This window comes from Trichosurus vulpecula, chromosome 3 (assembly GCF_011100635.1).
Source record: "Trichosurus vulpecula isolate mTriVul1 chromosome 3, mTriVul1.pri, whole genome shotgun sequence".
Taxonomy (NCBI): Eukaryota; Metazoa; Chordata; class Mammalia; order Diprotodontia; family Phalangeridae; genus Trichosurus; species Trichosurus vulpecula.
The window spans coordinates 126,667,598-126,692,103 of NC_050575.1; the positions used below are offsets into that span (position 1 = coordinate 126,667,598).

The 24,506-nt window shown below is 36.4% G+C and overlaps 1 protein-coding gene across 3 annotated transcripts in view; it reads left to right on the top strand.

The window, feature by feature from the left end:
- The window catches only part of RABGAP1 (RAB GTPase activating protein 1), a 217,344-nt gene that overhangs the window by 67,062 nt on the left and 125,776 nt on the right, over positions 1 to 24,506 (top strand). For all 3 annotated transcript variants that reach the window (XM_036748848.1, XM_036748847.1, XM_036748849.1), the window contains 6 exons: positions 7,583 to 7,757; positions 11,065 to 11,222; positions 16,834 to 16,944; positions 17,844 to 17,910; positions 22,664 to 22,766; positions 23,452 to 23,621. In XM_036748848.1, coding sequence (XP_036604743.1) covers positions 7,583 to 7,757; positions 11,065 to 11,222; positions 16,834 to 16,944; positions 17,844 to 17,910; positions 22,664 to 22,766; positions 23,452 to 23,621 — 784 coding nt within the window. The remainder of the gene's footprint in view (positions 1 to 7,582; positions 7,758 to 11,064; positions 11,223 to 16,833; positions 16,945 to 17,843; positions 17,911 to 22,663; positions 22,767 to 23,451; positions 23,622 to 24,506) is intronic.

A 24,506-nucleotide genomic window follows, 5' to 3' on the forward strand; every position in this document is an offset into this window, starting at 1 on the left:
TCAGGCGACCAGCCCTGGAGGTGGTGTGTCGGTAGAGCTCCATCATCTGCTGCTTCTGTAGTCCCTGGCTCACACAGTGGGAGGAATCGAGCAGCAGATGAGAGCAGGAGTGCAGGGCTTGCTTTGCCCTGCTTGGATCTGGGTTGCAATCCTGGTTGGCGGTTCTTGGGTGAGGAGGTGCGCTGCTGTGGCAGACCTTGGGGTGACAGTGAAGTAGAAGTAGCTCTGAAAACAGCAGCGCAGCCTCTAAAGCTTGGGACAAAGCACTTTCTACAAGCAGTCATACCCTGACAGAAAGCTCAAAGGTCAAGTAGTTGGCTGGGAAGATGGCCAGGCAACAAAAAAGGACGAAGACTCAGACTCAGACTCTAAAATCTTTATTTTTTTTGGTGACAAAGTAGATCAAAACATACAGCCAGAAGAAGTGAACAAAGTCAAAGAGCCTACATCAAAAGCCTCCAAGAAAAATGTGAATTGGTGTAAGGCCATGGAAGAGCTCAAAAAAGATTTGGAAAAGCAAGTAAGAGAAGTAGAGGAAAAATTGGGAAGAGAGATGAGAATGTTGCAAGAAAACCACGAAAAACAAATCAATGACTTTCTAAAGGGGACCCTAAAAAAATACTGAAGAAAATAACACCTTAAAAAAAATAGACTAACCCAAATGGCAAAAAAGCCCCAAAAAGCCAATGAGGAGAAGAATGCCTTGAAAGGCAGAATTAGCCAAATGGAAAAGGAGGTCCCAAAGATGACTGGAGAAAATACCACATTAAAAATTAGATTGGAGCAAGTGGAAGCTAGTGACTTTATGAGAAATCAAGATATTATAAAACAGAACCAAAGGAATGAAAAAATGGAAGACAATGTGAAATATCTCATTGGAAAAACCACTGACCTGGAAAATAGATCCAGGAGAGATAATTTAAAAATTATTGGACTACCTGAAAGCCATTATCAAAAAAAGAGCCTAGACATCATCTTTCAAGGAATTATCAAGGAAAACTGCTCTGATATTCTAGAGCCAGAGGGTAAAATAGAAATTGAAAGAATCCACCCATCACCTCTTGAAAAAGATCCCAAAAAGAAAACTCCTAGGAATATTGTCGCCAAATTCTAGAGTTCCCAGGTGAAAATACTGCAAGCAGCCAGAAAGAAACAATTTGAGTATTGTGGAAACACAATCAGAATAACTCAAGATCTAACAGCTTTTACATTAAGGGATTGAAAGGCTTGGAATATGATATTCCAGAGGTCAGTGAAGCTAGGATTAAAACCAAGAATCACCTACCCAGCAAAACTGAGTATCATGCTCCAAGGCAAAATATGGATTTTCAGTAAAATAGAGGACTTTCAAGCTTTCTCAGTGAAAAGACCAGAGCTGAATAGAAAATTTGATTTTCAAACACAAGAATCAAGAGAAGCATGAAAAGGTAATCAAGAAAGAGAAATCATAAGGGACTTCCTAAAGTTGAACTGTTTTGTTTACATTCCTACATGGAAAGATGATGTGTATAATTCATGAGATCTCAGTATTAGGGTAGCTGAAGGGAATATAAATAGATAGATAGAGGGCACAGGGTGAGTTGAATATAAAGGGATGATATCTTAAAAAATAAAATTAACGGATGAGAGAGGAATATATTGAGAGAGGGAAAAAGGGAGAGATAGAATGGGGTAAATTATCTCACATAAAAGTGGCAAGAAAAAGCAGTTCTGTTGGGAGGGAAGAGGTGGCAGGTGGTGAGGGGGAATGAGTGAATCTTGCTGTCATCAGATTTGACCTGAGGAGGGAATAACATACACTTAATTGGATATCTTACCCCACAGGAAGGAAGGAGGAAGGAGATAAATAAGGGGGGACAATAGAAGGGAGAACAGATAAGGGGAGGAGGTAATTAAAAGCAAACACTTTTGAAAAGGGACAGGGTCAAGGGAGAAATCTGTATAAAGGGGGATAGGTTAGGAAGGAGCAAAATGTAGTTAGTCTTTCACAACACGAGGATTGTGGAAGGGTTTTGCATAATGATACACATGTGGCCTATGTTGAATTGCTTGCCTTCTTAGGGAGGGTGAGTGGGGAGGGAAGAGGGGAGAGAGTTTGGAACTCAAAGTTTCAAAAGCAGATGTTCAAAAAGAAAAAGTTTTTGCATTCAACTAGGAAATAAGATATACAGGCAATGGGGCATAAAAATCTATCTTGCCCTACAAGAAAGTAAGGGAAAAGGGGATGGGGGGGAGTGAGGTGGCAGAAGGGAGGGTTGACTGGGGAACAGGGCAGTCAGAATATATGCCATCTTGGAGTGGGAGGAGGGTAGAAATGGGGAGAAAATTTGTAATTCAAAGTCTTGTGAAAATGCTGAAAGCTAAAAATATTAAATAAATAAATGATTTTTTATAAAGGTAAACAGCAAAAAGAAATTATATTAGTGTTGTAAACTAAAAATAAAAAATAAATATATATAATAAAAAATGTAAAAAATAAAAAAAAGAATTGCATAATGGCTCACAGATCAGAATTCAACAGTGTATTGCTTATAGGAAATAGATAATCCAGCAAAAGTTAAAAATGGAAAGGTGATCTAAAATTTGCAAGTGGGAGTGGTATCAGTGGATACTGACAGTATTTAATTCAACCCAGAAAGCATTAAAAGAGATAAATGAGGGTTTAGTATTATGCTGAAATGCTCTATACAAATTGATAATGTGTTATTTTTAAAATTATGTTTACCCAATCATCCTGCAACAAAATGCATAAAGGAAAACCTCACAAAAGTAGATTTTTAAAAAATAACAGACTTTCAATTAGTCGACAAGGACTTAAAATGCACCTATTATGTGCCAGGCATTTTACAAATTAGGGAAACAAATACAAAGAAATGAAACAATTCCTACTCAGAAGGAACTTAGATTCTAATGGGTGAAGACAACAAAACATAAACATAAAGAGAATAAGTACAAAATAGTTAAATCAAACATAGGTTGTGGGGAGGGGGCACTAGAAGTGGTGGAGAATCTGGAAGGCTTTATGTAGAATGTGGTGCTTGAGTTGCATTTTGAAAGGAGATGCTGTGAGGTAGAGGTAAAGAAAGGGCTACATGCCAAGCATAAGGAACAGCCAGTATAAAGGGCACAGAAATGTGATATAGAGATTTGATATGAGAAACAATTCAACGAAAAATGCAGTAAAACACTACTAACTGCCTACTGTGCACCAGGCATTTTGTCTAGATTGTAGAGTGCAGGAAGAGAGGCAAAAATATAATGAACGTTAAAAGATAGATTGGAACAAGTTTGTGAAGAGCTTTAAAAGCTAAACGAATTTTATTTGATCCTAGAGACAATACAGAGCCACTGAAGTTTACTGCGTAGGGGAATGATACAAATCATCCATTAAAGAAAATAATTTTGGCAGCAATTTGAAGGATGGACAGGAGTGGGAAGAAACTTGATTCAGGGAGACCAGTTAGGAGGTTGTTGCAATAATCTAGGTGAGAAGTGATAAAGACCTAAACTAAGATGGTAACAGAGTGAATGGAGAGAATGAATCAGATGTAGCAGATGTTGTAGAGGTAGAAATGGCAAGATTTTACTACTGATTGCATATTTTGAGTGAGGGGGAATTATAATTTGAGGATAAAGCCAAGATTATTAAATTGGAAAAATGGAGTAGTTGTGCTTCAAAAAGAAGACAGTTTCGAAGAGGGGTGCATTTAGGGGGAAAGATAATGAACTGGTTTGGACCTGTCGAATTTAAGATATCTCCAGAACATCCGTTTTAAGATATCAAATAAGCAATTGATGATGCTCATGATTGGTGCTGAGGGGAATGACAGGCTGCATAGACATATCTCCGAGTCAGAGAAATAAAGAAAATAACTGAACCTATAGAAGCTAATGAGATTAACAAGAAAGAGAATGTAAAGGGAAAAGAGAATAGAAGAGGCAAGCCTAGGACTGAACTGAGGGGAACACCTACAGTTAGAGGGAGTGATCTGGACGATGAGCCATAACAGAAGACTGAAGAGTGATCAGAGAGGCAGGAAGTGAACTAGGAGAGTAGTGTCAAGAAATCCCGGAGAGGAGAAAGTATCTAGGAGGACATCATGGTCAATAGTGTTAAGTGCAGTATCAGTTGGGAAAGAATAAGACTTTTTAAAAGGCCATCAGATTTATCCGTTAAGAAGTTGTTGATAACATAAGAAAGAGCAGTTTCATTTGAGTGATGAGGTCAGAAACTAGAATGAAAAAAGTTGAAGAGTTAGGGAGGAGAGAGGAGAAGAATTAAGAAGCATTGAGTGTAAACAGGTTTTTCCATCAGTTTGATGGAGAAAGAAAGGAGAGTTACAGGATGCTAGCTTGAGGGAATAGTAGGATCTATTGAAGATTTTTAAGGATGGGGGAAAACTTGGACATGTTTGAAGGTAATAAGAATGAAATCTACTAGAGAATTACTGAATAAATAATTGTTTATATGTATGGTATAATTTTTATGCTACAGAAAACAATATGAAATCTAAAAGTATGAAAAGGCCTAATTGAAATTATGCAAAGCAAAATCAGTAGAACCAGAACTACATGCAGTTTGACTACAACAAGGTATGAAAAAAAAGGGAAATTGAATGCAAAACCAGAGACAGTATAACTACAGGTAGATATGGAAAGTATCACAGAACAAAAGCATTTTCTTTGCTTATTTTTTTGTTATTAAGTGAATTTGATTCTACCTTGTTACATAATAGCAGTTTCATTTAAGATTTTGCCCCTTCTTTTGTATGTATATTATTTGTTTTGATTGACAGTTATGATATTTATAAGTTTTAAATTACATATAAGTAAGCTCTTATTTTTATTTGATAATAATCTAAAATAAATTCCTACCCTTATGCTTCATCATAGCAAAGCCCCTAGGATTCTTAACTGTTTTTTATGTCATGGACTGCTTTGGCAGTCTGGTAAAACCTCTAGTAACTTCAGAGTAGAATAGACAGATACAGTGTAGATGGCTAGGGAGTTAGGGAGATCAAAAAGGCCTTGAACAGAAGGTAGTCCTTGAGCTGCATCCTAAGGGAAGAGCAGGGGAGTCTCTGAGGCAGAAGGAGGAAGTGCATTCCGGCCGGGACAAAGGCTCAGAGATAGGAAATGGAGTGTTGTGGGAGAGCAACAGAGAGAAAGCCAATTTGATTTGATCATAAAGTACAGGAGGCTGAGAAATGTCAAATGAGTCTGGAAAGATAGTTTGGGGCCAGGGTGTATACAGCTTTAAAAGATAAGCAGAGCAATTATGTTTGATCCTAGAAGCAATAGGAAGCCACTGGAATTGATTCAGTAGGAGAGTTCACAGTCAGATGTTCATTTAAAGAAAATTATTTTGGCAACAGTGTGAAGGATGGATTGGAAGAATAAGACACTTGAGTCAGGGAGACCAATTAGGAGGCTTTTGCAATAAGCTAGGTGACAGCTGATGAGCTGAACTTAAAGTGTAGTAGCTGTGTGAAAAGAAAAGGGTCAGATGTGAGAGAGGTTGTGAAGGTAGAAATGACAAGATTTGGTAGCAGATCGCATATGTAAGATGAGGGAGAAGAAGGAGTTAAGAATATTGCCAAGATTATAAATCTGAGACACTAAAAGGATGGAAGTGTCTTTGACAGAAATGGTCAACTTTGGAGCAGGAAAAGCAGTTAAGAGAATGAGTTCCATTTTAGACATACTGACTTTAAGATGTCCCTGGGACATCCAATTCGAAATGTCCAGTTGTCAGTTGTTGGTGTGAAACTGAAAGTTTCTGGCAGAGTCCAGGGCTAGAGAAAGATATTTGAGAGCCATCTGAACAGAGATGTCAGTTACACCCATGGGAGCTGATGAGTTTACCTAGAGATAATCTAGAGAAAGAAGAGAAGAGAACCTATGACAGAACCTTGGGGAGCATCCACAATTAGAGGGTGTGATATGGATGTCCCTTCTGTTGCTGACTGACTGTCATTTCTACAACCACAGCATCTCTCACACATCCCCTCCTGTTTCCTCACACAAGCCACTCTGCCTCTTCCCACTCTATTACCTTCTCCACACAGCTTAAAAGGCAAAGGGCCTTAAGCATTCTTCTCATTCTTCTCCCCTACTTATTAAGTTCTAGTGACTCCCTGTTGCCTCTAGCATCGAATATAAACTTTACAGTTTGACTTTTAAAACCCTTCGCAACCTGACCCCAAACTACATTTCCAGCTTCATTATACATTTTTCCCCTTCCCACATGCTATGAGTCCAGCCAAACTGACCTTCTCACTACTCTTCTCACATAGCACTCCATCACATTGTCTATGACTTTGCACTTGCCATCTCTGATACCCGAAACAGGCTTCTTCACTCCTACCTCAAAAAATCCATCACTTTCTTCAAGAAGAAGCTCAAATACCATCTTCTTCACAAAACCTTTCCTCATTCCCCTCAATTACTCATATCTTCTCTCTCTATAATTGCTTCTATTTATTTTATATTTATTCTGTGTATACATATGTATGTACTTGCTTCCCTGGATAGAGTGTGAACTTTAGAACAGGATTTTTTTTCACATTTTTCATTTAGACTAGGGCTGTCCAAAATGTGGCCTGTGGCCTGCAGCACGATTTATGCCGCCCACCTGCAAGCGTAGAAATTTACCTAAATGCTTTAGTAAATGAAGCTGAGCTACCACACAGCTCTAAAATGGCAAATCAAAATATATTGTCTATTGTTTCAATAAAAACCTAGGGTTGGACAGCCCTCATGTAGACAGCCAGGTAGCACAGAGGAAAGAGCACTAGACTTGGAGTCAGGAAGATTTGATTTCAAATTCTACCTCGGACACTTAATAGCCATCTTATGCTGGGCAAGACACTTAACCTCTGTCTGCCTCAGTTATGTCATTTGTAATATGGGAAGAATAATAGCACTTGCCTTCCAGGGAAGCTATGAAGATAAAATGAAATATTCGTAAAGCACTTACCAACCTTAAAGCTCTGTGTAAATGCTGGGTATTACTATTATTATTTCTTTTTGTTTCCCCAGCATCTGGCACAGAGTAGGCATTTAATATATTTTTGTTGATATATTGTTTGGAGGCTCATCACCAGTTGATTTATTACCAAGAGGTGTATTTTCTTTTTAACACAGCTGAACTCAAGAAATTGTCTATTCCTAGAGGAGTAATGAGCAGTATGTGTAAGGAGTACCACACTACTGAAATCACAGTTTGTTTAGAATATTTAAAAAATCAGTTTCTGTAGTAATTTTTCAGTTTAAGTTACCTGTCCAGGATCACATAGCTAGTAAATATCATAAAAAGATTCAAACCCAGGTCTGTTGACCTCAAGTCTAATACCCTTTCCAAGACATCATACTATGCTATCTCCCTATAAACAGTACCTTCAGGAGTCCACATACGGTTTTTATGTAGAAAGACTAAAGATAAATATGGTAATAATACTCAGGGCAGGTCATATGATACTGTTTGAAACATATCTTGAAATTCATACACATGCACCAAAATTATAGAATTTTATGAACATTCTGATCTTTTCCTCTAATATTTTTTTATATCATAAAACAGACTTTTGGATCCTCAAACGAATACAGAGATTGCGAACTACCCCATCTATAAAATCCTCTTCTGTGTTAGAGGGCATGATGGAACTCCTGAAAGCGACTGCTTTGCTTTCACAGAAAGTCACTACAATGCCGAACTCTTCAGAATACACGTCTTCCGGTGTGAGATACAAGAAGCTGTAAGTCTCTAAAACAGCTGCCCCTACAACTAAAGTCCTTTTCTCTGAGTGCAAGAATCTTAGATGACCTTCCAAAATTTCTAAGAAATAATAAAATTCTCACTTATATTCATTCGGATTGTGATTTGAGCTTTTGCTCACTGTTTACTGTCTGTTAAGACTAGAAAAAGATATAGTGAAGTCATAATTAACCAAACTCCAACATGCACACACCCCACTTCCCAGTCACCTGGCTTTATTTTTCCTTTCTAACTAGACTTTTAGGAGAAAAAGTCAAGTACAAGAAAAGAAGGTCATGTCAGTTGTTTTTTTAAAACAACTACCCAGGTCTATCCTGGGTTTGTTACTGATTCATCTCTGCCCAGATCACAAGTCTTCACTTATGCAGAATGAAGAAGTTGGACAAAATGATCTCTCTAGCACTTTCTGGTTCTAGCAGACTGTGTCCCAGGGTCTTCTCCTCTGACATCCTGTACTGTGTCATTGCACAGTCTAAGGACCTTTCACATGCCAGCATTTCATGTTGTATGTTCTAAAATGCAGTTTTCTGTAGACAGTTCCCAGCTGTAACAATCTATGATGATTCATTATGGTGCAGTGTGGAAAGAACCCTGGACTCGGAAGTCTGCCCTGCGGTACCTAAGTCATTTACACTTAGTCTTTCTGATTCTCAGTATCCTCATTAATCACTGAAGCATTTATTAAGTGAATAATACGTGCTAGGCACTAGAGATACAAAAGCCAGAAAAATGAGCCAGTCCCTGCACTCAAGAAGCTCACCATCATTTTTAAAATATAAGGATAAAGTTACTTGCTTGTCTCATAAATTTGCTGGGAGAATCAAATGTGATAATGTTAAAACCACATATATATGCTAAATAATTGTTTTGATTGGTTCAGTACTTTCACTAGGTGATTTACCACCTGTACAAGTTTAAGGTGGTTATTTCATCAGCAATACTCTATATTGAGAGAGGCAGCTTGGCATAGTGGAGACAGTGCTGACTTCAGAATCAAGAAGATCTGAGTTTAAATCCCAAGTCTGCTACTTATTGCCTCGGTGATGGGCAAGTCACTTCACCTCTCAGTTCTCTGGGTAACTCTAAAACCATAAGTTGCAGAGAAGGTGCTGATCTACATTGGTGTACTCCTCCAAAAATACTTTGTGTCAATAAAATCAGGCTAATCCCTTGCCTTTACTGTGTAATGAGTAGTAGCTGGTGTTTAGAATGATGACCCTCAAGGTCGTCAAAAGAACATTCTGTGTACACAAATTTAGAATTGGATGACCTGTAAAGTCCAAGCCCCTCTTTTTACAAATGAAGATACCAAAGTTAAGTGATTTGCCCAATGCTACATAAATAGTAAGTGGCAGAGCTGATTTTTGAACCCAGGTCTTCTGACTCCCAACACCCTTCCCCTGTGGTACGCTACTGTGTTCAGTTCCACTACAAACATTCATTAAGCACATAACTGTTCCATATGCTGTGGCAGGCCATAAGGATATGAAAGGCAGGGGGACTCAATCTCTGCCCTCAAGAAATGTATGTTCATTGAATTCTACCAAAGCAGAAGAATGTTATGGCAGAGTTTTGAAAGTTTTCCAGCAAGCATTAAGAAAAAGATTTTCCATGTAATTCAACAATTTAGTTTTCTGGAAATACTTAAGTAACAAATAATTAAAAGTTTAGGTTTCCAGCCCTGTAAAAGTGCAATTAATAGAACATTCTGGCTAATTGAGTTTTTACTATGTAAGTTTTCAGAGATTACTGTTTATGGTATTTCTTAATGTTTCTAAAGCTAGTTAGTGTTGAATATTATTCCTATTGTGTGTTTGTGTTCATGGGTAGGAATATTAAAACTAAAAGTTTCTTATCCCTTGAGCTGAACAAAAATCTGCCTAAACCAAGAAAAGGTGTATGAAAAGATTTGAAATATTAGCAGTGTAAGCAGTTATATTGAATCTTCAGTGGAGACAAGAGGTAACATGTAATAGTAATAACAGTATTAATAATGTTATGATAACATTCATGTAGCAGTTTAAGATTTGCTAAGCACTTTATTTCATACCTTTACAGTAATCCTCTGAGGTATTATCTCCATTTTATGAGTGAAGAAGCTAAGACTGAGTGAAGTTTTGTGACTTGCCCAAAGTCACACAGCTAGTAAATGTCTGAGGAAGGATTCACACTCAGACCTTTCTTAATCCAAGTGTAGCACTTTGTCCACTGTGCCACCTGGTGGCTTCAAATGACACAGCGTGCTTTGATTATGAATGCCAGTTTTGACATTTGGCTGTTGCAGATGTTCTGCTTTATGTTAATGTAAGAAATACGTATGGAGGTAGGTATAGTAGGATGAGCAATGGAATGAAAGGTAATATGAGTTCTACTTAGTCTCTGCTCTGCCATTTACTAGCTGTATGATCTTCAATAATTTAGCTTCTCTGGGCTTCATTTTCCTAATCTGTAAAATGAGGGGATCAGGCTAGACCAGGGTATCCCAAATTTTTTCAGTAGTGAACTGCATCCTTAGAAAACCATAGTATGGAGGTCCATGGAAACTCTTGTGTCCCAGGACATCGGATTTGGAGTTTTAGAACCTCTCTGCGGTTGAGTCCCAGAACACCCTCTAGTGCTCTGTGAGGAAGTGGGATTGGAGGCTCACTAAACACCCTCCTAGCCCTAGTGCTTTGATTTAATTTTGTAATTAATTATTTTCTATTTCTGTCATAATTCCTAATTGATAGAAGTCTGTTCATATGATACCCAGCAGCAGTCAGTTCCATAATTATCATAGCAGGTGATTGGTTTGGTCCTAATAGGCTGTCTGTCTTTTTGTGCTACCTAACTAGATAAGTTTTTTGTTGGGGTTTTTTCCCTAAGAATCTGTCAGATGACCCCCAGATCTAGCTGGCCATAGCTTTCAAAGGGCTGTTATTATGATGATCTTGAAGCTCTAGAACTAGAGCCCCTACAGTATTACTTCCAATCTGAACTTTCCCATGTTCTGTAATTCAGATTTTTCTGACTGCCTCTCTCTTTTTAAATGCCCTTAGTGGATAAGATTAATCTCATTTGAAAACTTAAAAAATGGGAATTAACCAGAGAAAGGAGAAACAATTGTAAATCCCCAGAGAAAATGCGAAGGGCCTCATTAGCATGCTACATGCTAGCAATCACAGGTCCCAGACTCTTTCCCCACACTTTGTAGGAGAAAGAAGCAACAGTTTTCCCATTGTAGAAGTATATTTGCTCACTCCTTTAGCACCTTCCCCCCTAACCTGTCTGGTTCTTTGTGACTTCAGGTAAGTCGCATTCTCTACAGTTTTGCCACTGCCTTCCGCCGTTCTGCCAGACAGACCCCGCTTTCCGCCACAGCTGCACCACAGACTCCTGACAGTGACATCTTCACCTTCTCCGTGTCTTTAGAAATAAAAGAAGATGATGGTAAAGGTTACTTTAGGTAGAGAATATCCTTTTATTCATTTGCTGTGAATATATATTAATATGATCAATGTTTGGCAGTAAAACAAAATGTTTAGTCATATAAATGAGTTCTATGACATAAATGTCTCCTTTGTTAGAATTTTTTAAAAAAAATTTCAAGGGAGTGTTTTGGGCTACTCTTAAAAGGTGGAATTTAAAGATTTATCTTACTGAAAGTATTAAAGAAAAATAATCAAAGAAAATTCTTCCCTGGAACAAAAATTGTCTAATTGGTACCATTATCTTTTTAAGCCAAATTAAACATATACAGTTGACTTGTATCCTGAAGTACATGGAAGCTAAGACAGCTGGATTTATATATTTGTTTGGTTTTCTATAGCATAAAGAGCTTTTTACAACTGAAATCAAGTTTTCTAATTGAAGCATGAGAGGAAATGTGGCCTGATGTCTGAAGGGCCAAACCTCAGTTGTGTGTTCCTGGACAAATTACTTAACCTCTCAGTGCCCCCTAGCAACTTTCCAAGACTATAAATTAAAGATGAATTGCCAATCTTTATCCATGGAGGGAGTTCCCGTATGAGGGATTTGCCCTCATTAATGAAATCATGGGTCCAAATTATTTACACTATCTGAACAAACTGGAAAAAGAGAAATGTGGGTTTTCTCTAAAGGCTGTGCCCTTCCTTGGGGGTAGTAATAACTGTATCTTCTTTTTAATTACTATACCACCTTCTAGGGCTAACATTTTTACTCCAGGAAGTAAAAGAAGCACTAGGCTAGTAGTTAGAAAGCATGGGTTGGGGTCCTGGCTCTGTAATCTTGGGCAAGTCACTTCTCCTTTCTGAGCCTCAGTTTCCTCATTTGTAAAATGGAAATAATTACACTCAGAGGGTTATTATACATAAATAGCTCTTTGTGTTCAAAAAACATTATATCAATGTTAACTGCTGTTTTATAAATAATATTATACCTCAGAGTCAGCAATTGGTTCTCACCTATTCTTGGCCCCTTCATCTTATAAAATTCTTGGTTATGTTACATAACAGCAAAAATACTTTGATTTTTCAGGGATCTGTAATTTCATTAGTGTAGATACTCCTTTCATTGATGCAAATTGCAAGCCTTCCAAATCTTAGTGAATTCCCATAGAAAAAAAATGGATTGTCTTGTGACCAGTATTCAGGTTGATACTTTGTGATATGAGCCTCTCTGGAGTGTTCCTCAGGTGACAGACACTTTTCTGTTATCAGGGCTGCATTTGAAGCATTCCTGGCTTGGTAAATCATTGTCTTGAAATTACCAGTCTTCAGAGGAAAATAGTAAAGAGATACTAAAAACAACTTGTTTTACTACTTTTATTCTTAAAAAACCACTTTCCTCACAGCAGCCCTGTATTTAGTATCCACATTTTACAGATAAGGAAACAGAGATTTTAAGGCTTAATGATTTGCTGAGGGCCCCCTTGCTGTTGGAACCCAAATAGTCCCTTTCTCCAAATCCATTGGACTACATTATGTTGCATTCTTCACCTCATCACAAAATGATGAGTGAAGAGTAAAAAGATGGTGTTTTTTTAGTGTTGAATGATGACAAGTTTACATATTAAGAAATGGCCAGTTCACTAGAAAACTTTGAAAATGGGTTATACTTTTACTTAATGTGCACCCATTTGGTACAACTGGAAATGTTCTTCTGTCAGCTGTTGAGGAAAATGATTTGGACTTTTTGAATTGGTTTTGATAGGGTCATGTCTTTAAACATTAAGATAATTTTTAAGAATTTAACTAAAGATAATTGTGTATGACTGGCCTCTTTCTGTAAAGCCTAAGGTATTAGAAATTTATTATAAACCTCAAAAATCTCTCAAGGAAAGGTCCAGAGTATGCTATTGAAATAGCTTTGTTCCATAATTCCCCAAAGAAACCTTTCTGTAACCGGACTTGATGGCCATCTCAAACACCCAGAAAATCAGTCTGCCATTCCCATTAGACATTACTGCCTTCTCCATCGGCCTTTTAAATTTCAGTTTTCTACGCCAAAGTAATATTTACAAATATTTATCTCTTTTGACCTTGGCTGAGTTGTACCCCTCAGTTTTATAGTACAGATGTTACTTTGTTACTTCAAAATAGCTATGATTGCATTAACCCGAATGTGCTCTATACCAGTACTAGCACATACTCATGCTTGAAGTGATGATTTATAGCAGTGACCAGAAAATTCTTCATCTGGTGGCCATTGTGGTAGGGAACCTCTCTGAATTTAGTGAGGCCAGTCCCCAAATGACAGTTACAGAGGCTTTCTAACTTGGTAGAATTCACCGAAGTTTTTAGTCCACTGGCATAGTTTTTCAAAACCCGATTGCTTCTATGCTTGTGATACAGCACAGGAGGATGATTTTTGTGGAAGAATTAGAATCTTAAATTTTATAATATCTTGTAGCAATTGATATTTATATGTTCTTGAACCCAAATTATATATAACTCAGTTATAATTATGATAAATATGTAGGATAGATTTTGTGGTAAGTTCACCACTTCTGTATATAATATTAGTGCTTCTAAGATTTTAGCATGACTTGATCTAATTGCTAATCATAATCATAAGTTTGTTGTCTTTATTTAAGGAGTCATAAAAATACCAAAAGGTATAAAAACTCCAATTCTTTTCGGTTTTAATATAGAATATAGTTGTGAGGTCACTGGGCTTCTATTAGAATAGAGATTTTTAACCTTTTTTGTATCCTACACCCTTTTCACAGTTTGGGAAGCCTAAGGAACTCGTTTCAGAATAATGTTTTCAAATGCATAAAATAAAATACTTAAGATTGCCAAGTAAACCAATTATATTAAAATATTGTTTTCAGTGTATTTATTTTTAAGTTCTAAGACTCCAGGTAAAGAACCCCCCTGTCTTACAGTTAAAAGACCTGGAATACAAGCTTCCCTCTCCAGTTCATCATTGTATGTGAACTTAAGCAAATATCCAAAGTCCCTTCTAACTGCTAAAATTCTGTAGTTCTATTAAAAGATCAGCATTCAAAAGAAAGAATTCTTTTTATTCCTTCTCAGTAACAAAGAAAAATGTCTTTTATGTTCACCTTTAATATCTTAGCCTGAGTCATCTTGGTTTAATGGGGGGAAAACACATATTTAGTGAACTTTTGTTCAAAGCCTGACTGGTACTTGCTATATGAACCTTGGGTAAGGCACTTCATGTGTAGGGCTCAGTTATGGGTTGGAGTAGATGTCTTCTACAGTCTCTTTCAGCTCTAAATCCACTACCCTGTGATCTGTCGAGGCTCAGATTTCTCATTTATCAAATATACCACTTCACAAAGCTGTTGTGAAGATCAAATGAAATTATGAATATAAAAGCACTGTGACAGAAAAATGTCAGGAAAGTGTAGCTTATTGCTTTAGTACTTCTAAAGATCATTGATTTTATCTTTGTGTATAGTTGTTCCCTAGTGTATGTCACAATGGCTTACTCCATAGTTTCATGAGTTGCCCTTGTCAACTTTATTACCTGGTAGCCAGTCTTTTTTGTGATGTCTCTCTGAACTTAACTAAGCTGGTTCTAAAATGACAGTCTGTTGCATGGCCCATAGAGCCTTTATACCAGAAGGTGAACTATGCTGCTTTATAGCTTTTGAAAACCCTGTATCACCTCCATACCCAGATAAGTATAGGAAAGTAAACCTTAAGTAGAGAATGCTGTGGTCATACTGCAAAACATTTCCAACTTCTGGGTGTGTTCTCTACTGATGCATACTACGTCATCATCATGCCTCAGTAGTAGATGGTCTTCATAATATACTGTAGCCCAAATTAAAGTTCATTACATGATATCCAGCCTTCAAGTGATAAACCTCTCCTAATTTTGCTAAATCAAACTTCTGACAACAGACATTTAGTGTATTGCCAGGTTTAGGTTCTGCTAGTACATATTAGCTTTCTTTACTAGTACAGGCCCTCCATGCCAGGATCAGATGATGTTGGAGCAGGACTTTAATTGAGGATTGTCTTAACACTATTACAGTAAAAGAATAAGGAGCTAATTATTTGGTTCATAAAAAATAATTATAAAATGTGATGGTCTGTCTCTTATCCTAGGTTGACCTCACTATTAAATCAGTATACATTCTGAATCACATGTCTTTAAATTATTCACTGCAATCCTTCCTCTGAAGAAATAGTTTATGTGCCACATTTTAAAAACTCTCTAATAGTTTTTTTTTTTGCTTATGTCATTTATTCCATTGAACAAATGAAACTGAGAAAAAGAAGAGTAAAGATCACAGCCTTTTTTTTTTTTTTTTTTTACCTTTTTAGGGCTTAGGTCTAGTCTTCCCTGGTTTAGAGCTTTAGCCCAGTTTAACAAATCCATCTTAAGCTATTTTATTTGTTCTTTTTTAGGATTAATTAATTTTATCATCTAAAACTATTTTAAGTGTAGTATTGTATAATATTAAGAGTAGTAGTTTTAGAATCAGGAGCTTGTTTCAAATCCTAGCTCTCCCATTTATGGCATCTTTGACCTTAGACAAGTCATTTACCTTCTCTGAGTCTCAGTTTCATTTGTAATATGAGAGGACTAGAGTAAATAATCTCCAAGCTCATTTTCAACTCTAAAATCATAAATGATAGGATCATTTAGAGATGGAAGCTACCCTAGAGATCATTTAATCCATCCATTCCCCTCATTTTATAAGAAACTAAATCCCAAAGGGGTTAATGACTTACTCAGGGCAACACAGATCCTTTGACTCCAAATCCAACATTTTTTCTACTATACCACCTTGGGATTCCAGTAGAAATTTCGTATTATATTTTGCTACCACAACAGTGATACAAAGGCAAGATCCCTTCAGAGCTTCACTATTTTTTCAAAGGGAGAAAAAAATGCAAAGATTTAGAGTTTGAGATTTTTTTTAAGTTGTGCTACATAATATATGTAACAAGAAAACACTATCCAAAATTAATAAAAGCGATAAGACAGTTTTCAAAAGAAGAAACACGGGTTTAATAGTTGCTGGAAGAAGTAAGCAACTTCATAATTATTGAGGACATACAAATTAATTCAACTTTGAAAGCAATTAAATCTCGTTACTTAAATTTAAATCTTCATACCCATCAAATTGGCAAAAATAATCAAAAGCATTCAAACTCTTTGCTTATGGATTGTGGAGAAACAAGTAGCTGGTAGAATTGCAAACTTTGTAGACTCTTTGGACAGCACTTTTGACAGTACATGTTAATAAAAATAATCATTATTTTTGCCCTGATACTGGAAATATACCTTGACGATATTAATAAAGACAAACAAAATGATAGCTGTCTATTCAGATATTTTTTTGCTATAGCAGCATTATTTGTGATTGCTAAAAAACTGGAAGCAACCTAAATGTGTGGAAGTAGGAGAATAGTTAAATAAATTGTATTATATTAGTATAATTTTGTAATAATGCTATAATGTAATTATGATTGCTAAGTATAAGGAATATAAAATAGTGAAATAACATAAACTTGAAAACAAGGTTGCTTAGTTGTATCAGTGTTTAATAATAAACTGATAATCTTTTATTTAAATTAATGAACCTTTTTTTGGGGGGGTGGGGTTTATAGTGCAGTTCCTAAAGACAAGGACAGGCAATGCTTCAAACTTCGACAGGGAATTGACAAGAAGATTGTCATTTATGTCCAACAAACAAGTAACAAAGAACTTGTCATTGAAAGGTAAGCATTTTCAAAAGCTTGAAACTTCAGGATCACTTGAAATTTTTTAAAGCATTTAGTGGAGAGTAAAAATTTCCATTTTACTTTTAGAACCATGGTTGCACTTTTGTCTCATTTGGCCATTCAACATATATAAAGCAACTACCTCGGTGTACACTGTTCTGGGAACTGGTGGGGAGATAGAAAAGATAAAAAATTAATTGTTCTACTTGAAATTTTGACAGTTTTTTAATACTGTAGTGACTCTTTCCAACCTCCAGTATTTCCCCTGGATTTTGCCCTGGCATGTTCACCAGAGCAATATTCTTACTAAGTAAAATATGACCTTGTTTTTTCAGTTTTATAGTTCTTGTTTATCTTTTTTGTTTTCATTGAGAAACAGGGATTATATTTTTGCTAATCATAAATATGTGAGATTAGAAATATTTAACATTTTAGGAATCTGCAGTTTCATTAGTACAGGTATCCTTTCCACCAGTATTGATTGCTGCCCTTCCATGCCTTAGCGTATGGTCTAGGTGATTTGCCATTGTCAGAATATTCAACTTGTAGCAAACTCTTTGGTGATGAATCACTGTTCATCTCACTTGCCTGGTCCTTGAAAGGTACATTAGCCATTGATGATCAAGTCCTTAAAGCATTTCTAACTTAATTGTACCTACCATACCTTTCACTCTGCTGAGCATAACCTTTGAAAACCCTGGATCCCTTGCATGTCATGGTGAAATATTTGAGGAAGATGTCGATGAGGGGATATTAGGAAATTGACTGAGAGCTTTAATAAACTTCAAATTTTCAATCAGAGCATCATAAATTGATCAGTTGCCTTGTATTTTAAATTTTATTTAGTACATGTGGTTTTCTTTTTCCAAGTTAATATTTGTACTTATTTTTTGCAGATGTTTTGGCCTTCTCCTTAGCCCTGGAAAAGATGTGCGGAATAGTGACATGCACTTATTAGATCTGGTACGATCCTGTTTTGATGGCAGATTTATACTTGATTTTCTCAGTAAAGAACAGCTCACTCTTCTCCCCCTCCCCATCCCTACAACCATACTTTGAGAGAGAATGGTGTGATAGAAATCCCTAGATTTAGAGTTAGCATATCTAGGTTCAAATGCCACCGGTGGAGGGTTACATACTACCTATGCGACATTAGGCAAGTCATTATCTTCTCTTGTTGTTCACTCATTTAGTTGTGTCTGGCTCTTCGTGACCCCATGGACCTTATCACATCAATACCATCTGTGGAGTTTTCTTGGCAAAGATACTAAAGTGGTTTGCCATTTCCTTCTGCAGTGGATTAAGGCAAACAGAGGTTAAGTGATTTGCCCAGGGTCACATAGTTACTAAGTGTCTGAGACTGGATTTGAACTCAGGTCTTCCTGACTCCAGGCCTACTGCTCTATCCACTGAACTATCTAGCTGCCTCTTTATCTTCTCTAGGCCTCTGGTTTTTTTTGTTTGTTTTTTTGTTTTTTTACCATAAAATGAAGGGATTGAACCAGATGATCTCCAAGGTCCCTTCCAGCTATAGCTTTCTGTAGTCTATGTAAGAGTATCCACATGTTTTAAATTATAGATCCTTCACAGGATGTGTAATTTTGTAAGATTTAAGGGTAGAAAGGGACTTAGAAGTCATCTAGTCCAAGGATTCTTAACCTTTTTTGTTTCATGGAGCCATTTGCCAGTCTGGTAAAGCCTATGGTCCCCTTCTCCAAATAATTTTCAAATGCGTAAAATTACAAAAGAAAATAATTGTTTTGAAATGCAATTATAAAAGTAACTTTTAAAAACAAATTCATGAACAAGAGTTAAGAACCTCTTAGCTCTCTTGTTGAATAACAAGAAATAGACCATACCAAGTAGAGGAGATCCTAGGAGCAATAGAAGCCACTAGAATTTATGGAGTAAGAGAGTAATGGTTAGAACTGTGCTTTAGGAAAGTCACTTGGTGGATGTAGAGGAAGGATTGAAATGGAGAGAGACAAGAAGCAAGAAGATCAATTAGGAGGTTATTGGATTAGTCCAAATGAGAGAGGATGTGTGTACCTAAGAATTCAATGGTTAGGTACACAGTGAAAATTTCTACCCTTCCATGCTACTTAACCCTAAATCCTCAGTCTGTTGGAGGTCTTCCTTTAATTCTTTTTGGTTTTGAATATCGCCAGGTTATCTCTTGCTGCTTTATCTCTTGCTTCTCATTCTTATTACATGATCAGCCTGCTTCATTTTCTGATCCTTCATGTTTTTATAGTGTTCTTTATACTTCTTCACTCAACTGAAACTGTTCTCTCCAAAGTTATTATTGGTCTCTTAACTGCCAAGTTTATTGGCTTTTTCCTCAATCCTCATCCTTTGTGACCCTACTGTACCAGATGACAGCCAGATTTATATATCTAGCCCTAGTCCGTCTCTTGAGTTTTAGTCCTTCATTACCAGTTGCCTATTGGACATTCCAAAATGGATGTCCTCAAGTTCAACATTGCCCAAACAAAACTCATCCTTCCCCCAAAATCCACTTTTTTTTTTCTTCCTCCCTCCCCACTTAATAGTATTTTATTTTCTTCCAGTTACATGTAAAGATAGTTTTCAACATTCACTTTTAGAAGATTTTGAGTTTGAAATTTTTTTTCTCCTTCACCTCTCCCCTCCCCAAAACAGCAAGCAATTTGATACAGGTTATACATGTTCAATCAAAATAATCATATTTCCACATTTGTCGTGTTGTGAAAGAAGAATCAGAACAAAGGGGAAAAAGAGAGAGAGAAAATAGTCTTCTTCTATCTGCATTCAGACTCCATAGTTTTTTCCCTGTATGTGGATAGCATTTTCCATCAATGAGTCTTTTGGAATTGTCTTAGATCATTGTTTTGCTGAGAAGAACAAAGTCTATCAAAGTTAATCATTGCACAATGTTGCTGTTACTATGTTCTCCTGGTTCTATTCATTTCACTCAACATCAGTTCATGTACCCTATTTGAAAGGTCGAATTTACTTACTTGAAATATAATCACTAGTCCCTCTTGTTTATTAGCCATACTTTGTACATTTGAATATAGGCATCTTATACCATAGGTTTTATTATTGACTCTTTTATTGGATTTTGTCTTTTGTGAACTCAAGTATTTAATTTGTATTCTTCCTATGTTATAGCTACTCAGTAGTATCCAACTCAGATGTACACAAGCAATTTTATCCCTCTCTCATCCTTTTCAGTTTAAAGCCCTTATGATTAGATTGCAAGATTAGGCAATTAAACTCTTACCAGCCCTTGTTAAGCGTACTCTATTTTTGCCCAGGAATATCTCATTCTTGTATCTTATGCCATGGTGGTAGCTGTCCAGATCCCTTTTTTCACATAGCATCTTCTAAACTAATTGCCTACTTTTCAAGTCTGGTTTTCCCTTCTGAATTGCTCTCCTTCCTTGAGCAGTACTGATGAAAACATCATCTTTACCTTTAATGTGGTCCTCAGTTTCTTTTCCAAGACTTCATAATCTTTAGTAATGCTTTCTAGGTTCTTTCTGGCAATATCATTTACGTCCACATGACTTTCCAACAAAAGTGGGTAGTAGTCATCTATTACAAGGTTGACAAATAGCTGCTTTAATACCTCTTAGGAGGGAGTCTTCAACCTACACTACTTACCTCTTGTTCCATCTAACTTTTGTTGGCTGATGCCCCACCTATCAGTGCTTGTGGATCTATATCATCATTCCTTATACAACAAGCAGGTGTTTCCTCCAAAGAGTACCCAATTCCCTTTTTGGGAAGACTTTCCTGTTTGTTGGACCTGTTAAGAGATTTTTTTAACCTTGATACTCTGCATAACTTTTAGGGTTCTCTCTCCCCAGCACTCTTCTGACCCAGGTCATGAGGCCCTTCTGCCTTTTCAGATTCATTTTCTCCTAACTTTTCACACTGGAGCACTCCTCTTTTTTTAAAGAATACTTCATGGTGCTTGATGACCTAGAAAGCCAAGAGATGTTGGCTGAGCCAAGCAATTCCATCTTGGAGATAAGTATTGAATCATGAACTGCTTTAAAACTTGTGTTGCCTCCAGCATAGATAACCTCTTCGTGTCTTTGTTCTTGTCTAGCTCATTTTTTCTTTTTTCCTATTCGACTGAACTTTCTGAGAGCAGGGTCAGTTTTTTTCTTTTTTTTTTTGTATGCCCAGTTCTTTGCAGTGTCTGGCACATACATAGGAGATGCTCAGTGATTGAAAGATGAATGAGAACACCATCTCCCCCTTCATGCAGCATATCAGCAGTGTTAGAGTCTGGATACAAGGGTTCTCCCCTCACTCCACTTGAGAAGAGTTGTCTGTGGAAATCCTGGGAGTCTGTTTCATTAGACTTCTGGTTCTCTTTTCCTTCCATGTCAACAGTATATGTTCTTATAAAGTGAATATTATCAGTTGTACAGTAGATTTATTTTTCTTTTTGCATATTTGTTTTTCATTCGCCTACATTTTGTTTTTTTTTATGAGAATGTATGGCCTGCAGTCTTAGGTTATCATTCACTAGATTGTTTTGCAAAATACATGTACTCTTAAAATGAGCTGGTACGATTGCAAAGAAATCAAGTGTTTGTGAACTGAGGTTATTTAGCTTTGAGGTTGTTTTTTTTTTCCTGTACTAACAACAACAACAATTGACATATATATAATGCTTGAGGTTTGCAAAGTTTTTTATACACATTATCTCATTGACTTTTGGTAACAACCCTATTGTACACCATAGCTGTTGTTAATTTTACAAGTATGTGACTGTCCTATGTCACACAACTGGTCAAGCCCAGTTTTTTTTCTGCTACACCGTGCTCTGTAGCTTACTAGTGACAAGTTATTCAGCTTTCCTGGCCTTTAATCTCTTACCTTATAAAGGGAAGAGAGTCACACTGAGTATTCTCTAAGATCAACTTCAGACTAACATTCTGTGAATCAAATGAGATGATGTATGTAAAAGTATTTTGTATACTCCAAACTTTCTTTGTCAACATAATGGGTGTCTTTTATTATTGGTAAAAGGACTCTAATTTAGAATTAAACTTGTACTTTGTTTCTTTCCATATGCAAAATGTTGTCTTTCCAAACCGCTGAGTCCCCCTTTGACACTAATGGTTCTGCAACCCACTTTTTAGCTAACCTGAGATCAGAAAATCCAGATTTACAAAACAGATAAGAGAGATTTTTTGTTTTACACAAGGATGCAATTTAGGATGCCTTTAGATGTTGAGTTCATCTACTATATTTAAAGCTTTATTCATTTTAAAAACATTCCTTTTAAAAGTAACTTTTCAGGAATTCACCAAGTTTGTAAAGCAAAGTGCTTGGACTTTTACTCCCTTGAGCTCACTTTTTCATGTGTGTAGCTCCAATTTCACTTTGCATGAGAACAGGCAGTGCAGTTGAAGGAACCCTATTCTCGGTGTCTCTACACTGCAAGTTCAAATCCATCCAATAAAGGTTATATGACCTCTGACAAATTACATCCTCTTTGTACCTCTGTTTCCTCATCTACAAAATGGTATTGTTAATCCTTATCTTACTATTCTCACTGGGTTGTTGTATGTATCAAGAGAATATGTAATTCGCTTTATGAATTGTAATAAGTGTATAAATACAAGATAAATTTTTGAAGAAACAGCAAAATGAACATTAACTATCTCTGGGTCTCATTTTGGCTCAGGCTAACTTTCACTCTTTTTTTTAGGAATCCATGGGAAAAAGTTCAGATGGGAAGTCTTACATCATTACTGGTAGCTGGAACCCTAAATCCCCACACTTCCAGGTTGTAAATGAAGAAACACCAAAAGGTATTTTCTCTGTCACAGATGTTGTTTCTGTTCATGCCCCCGGTAAGCTTCAGACTGTTGTCATCGTTGGCTTGAGGGCAACACAGCTCTTATTGTGTTACAGCAAATACCAACAACAACAGAAACTCAACGTTACCTAAATCTAAGCCCTCAAGCCCATATTTTGCCTGTAACCGAGACAACGTATTTCTAATAGAAGCTACTCCTGGTTCTGCTACTAATTAGCTTGGTGATTTTCTGTAAGCTCTGACCTTGCTACCTCAATTCCTTAGGCATCTGTAAAATGAAGGAGGTAGACCAAATAATCTCCATATTCATTTCGAGTTCCAGTCTGTTGGAATTTGTTGAAATAGGTTTTGAGCTGTAAGCAGATGATATTTCTTTTAGATAGAAGGCTATTGCAAAGGACTTTTGGCCATAGGTTTTAGTCTTTTTCTTTACCTTGACGGAAGAGCTTTACTTCAGTCATGTTACAATTAATTAGACCACAGCTTATCTTGCCTTACATATTCGTTGTCTTGTTGATATTTCCAAGATATATAACTTCCTTAATGGAGACTTATTTTGATTGTTTTATTGCATGCTACTGTGTCAAAATTTGCTAAAGTTTATTTTGCAGAATTAAGAGGAACGTGTTTGTTTTAAACGTGCAAATAAGTTGCTGTCCTTTTCTTTCTGTCTTCAGACAAAGTTCTGTTCATGACTGCAGCTGTTGATTTGGTCATAACAGAAGTGCAGGAACCTGTCCGATTTCTTCTGGAGACAAAAGTCCGAGTTTGTTCACCTAATGAGAGACTATTCTGGCCCTTCAGCAAACGTAGTACTACTGAAAACTTCTTTTTGAAGCTAAAACAGGTATTACTCCCTTCTGCACAATACTTAGGGTGAAAAATAAATCTGTAACTGACTTGTCTTCAGTTCAAAGGCATTTATTTGATCTAACACCGTAAAATTAGAGATACTAATTTTGTTTCCTGATATCTGTATTTTTAAATGTATGGGTTGATATTTTGTCCCTTTCAAGAGTTTGCTCTTGGGCTTGAGAACATGGTTTTTGTTGATGGCTTAAATGTTTTTCTTAAGTAATAAGAGCTTACATTTCTCTAGTACTGGAAATTTTGCCAAGCACCTTTCTCACAATAGCTCTGTGAAAGAGTAATACAAATAGTATTATCTGCATTTTTTGAAGATAAAAGTAGAGAATTTAAAATATTATTTACTAAAATTGATAAAGGCATAATCTCTTAGAACCCATTATTCCATTTATTTTTTAAATTATATTTTGCTTTTCTATTACATCAAAATCACTTTCCCTTAGCCCCATTCCATTGAAACCTTTCCTTGTAGTGAAGAAAAACATTGAAGCAAAGCCAAACAATGACACAGAAACTGCATCTGAGAATATGTGCTATTCTACATCCATAATCCCCACCTTTCTACAGAGGGCAGGAAAATGTTTCTGTTTCAGTTCTCTAAGGCCAGTGTTTCACTGTTCATCAGAGTTTGATTGCATTTTTAAAATATCATTCACATTATTATATTCATTGTACACAATATTCTCTTACTCTTGCTTTCTTCACTTTTCATTATATTGTTCCAATCTTCTTGTTTCTTTCTAAATTCTTTATACTTTTATCATTTCTTATGGTAGAATAATGTTGCATGTACCACAGCTTATTTGGCCATTCCCCAGTAGATGGACACCCTATGTTTACCTTTTTTTTTTTTTTTGCTACCTAT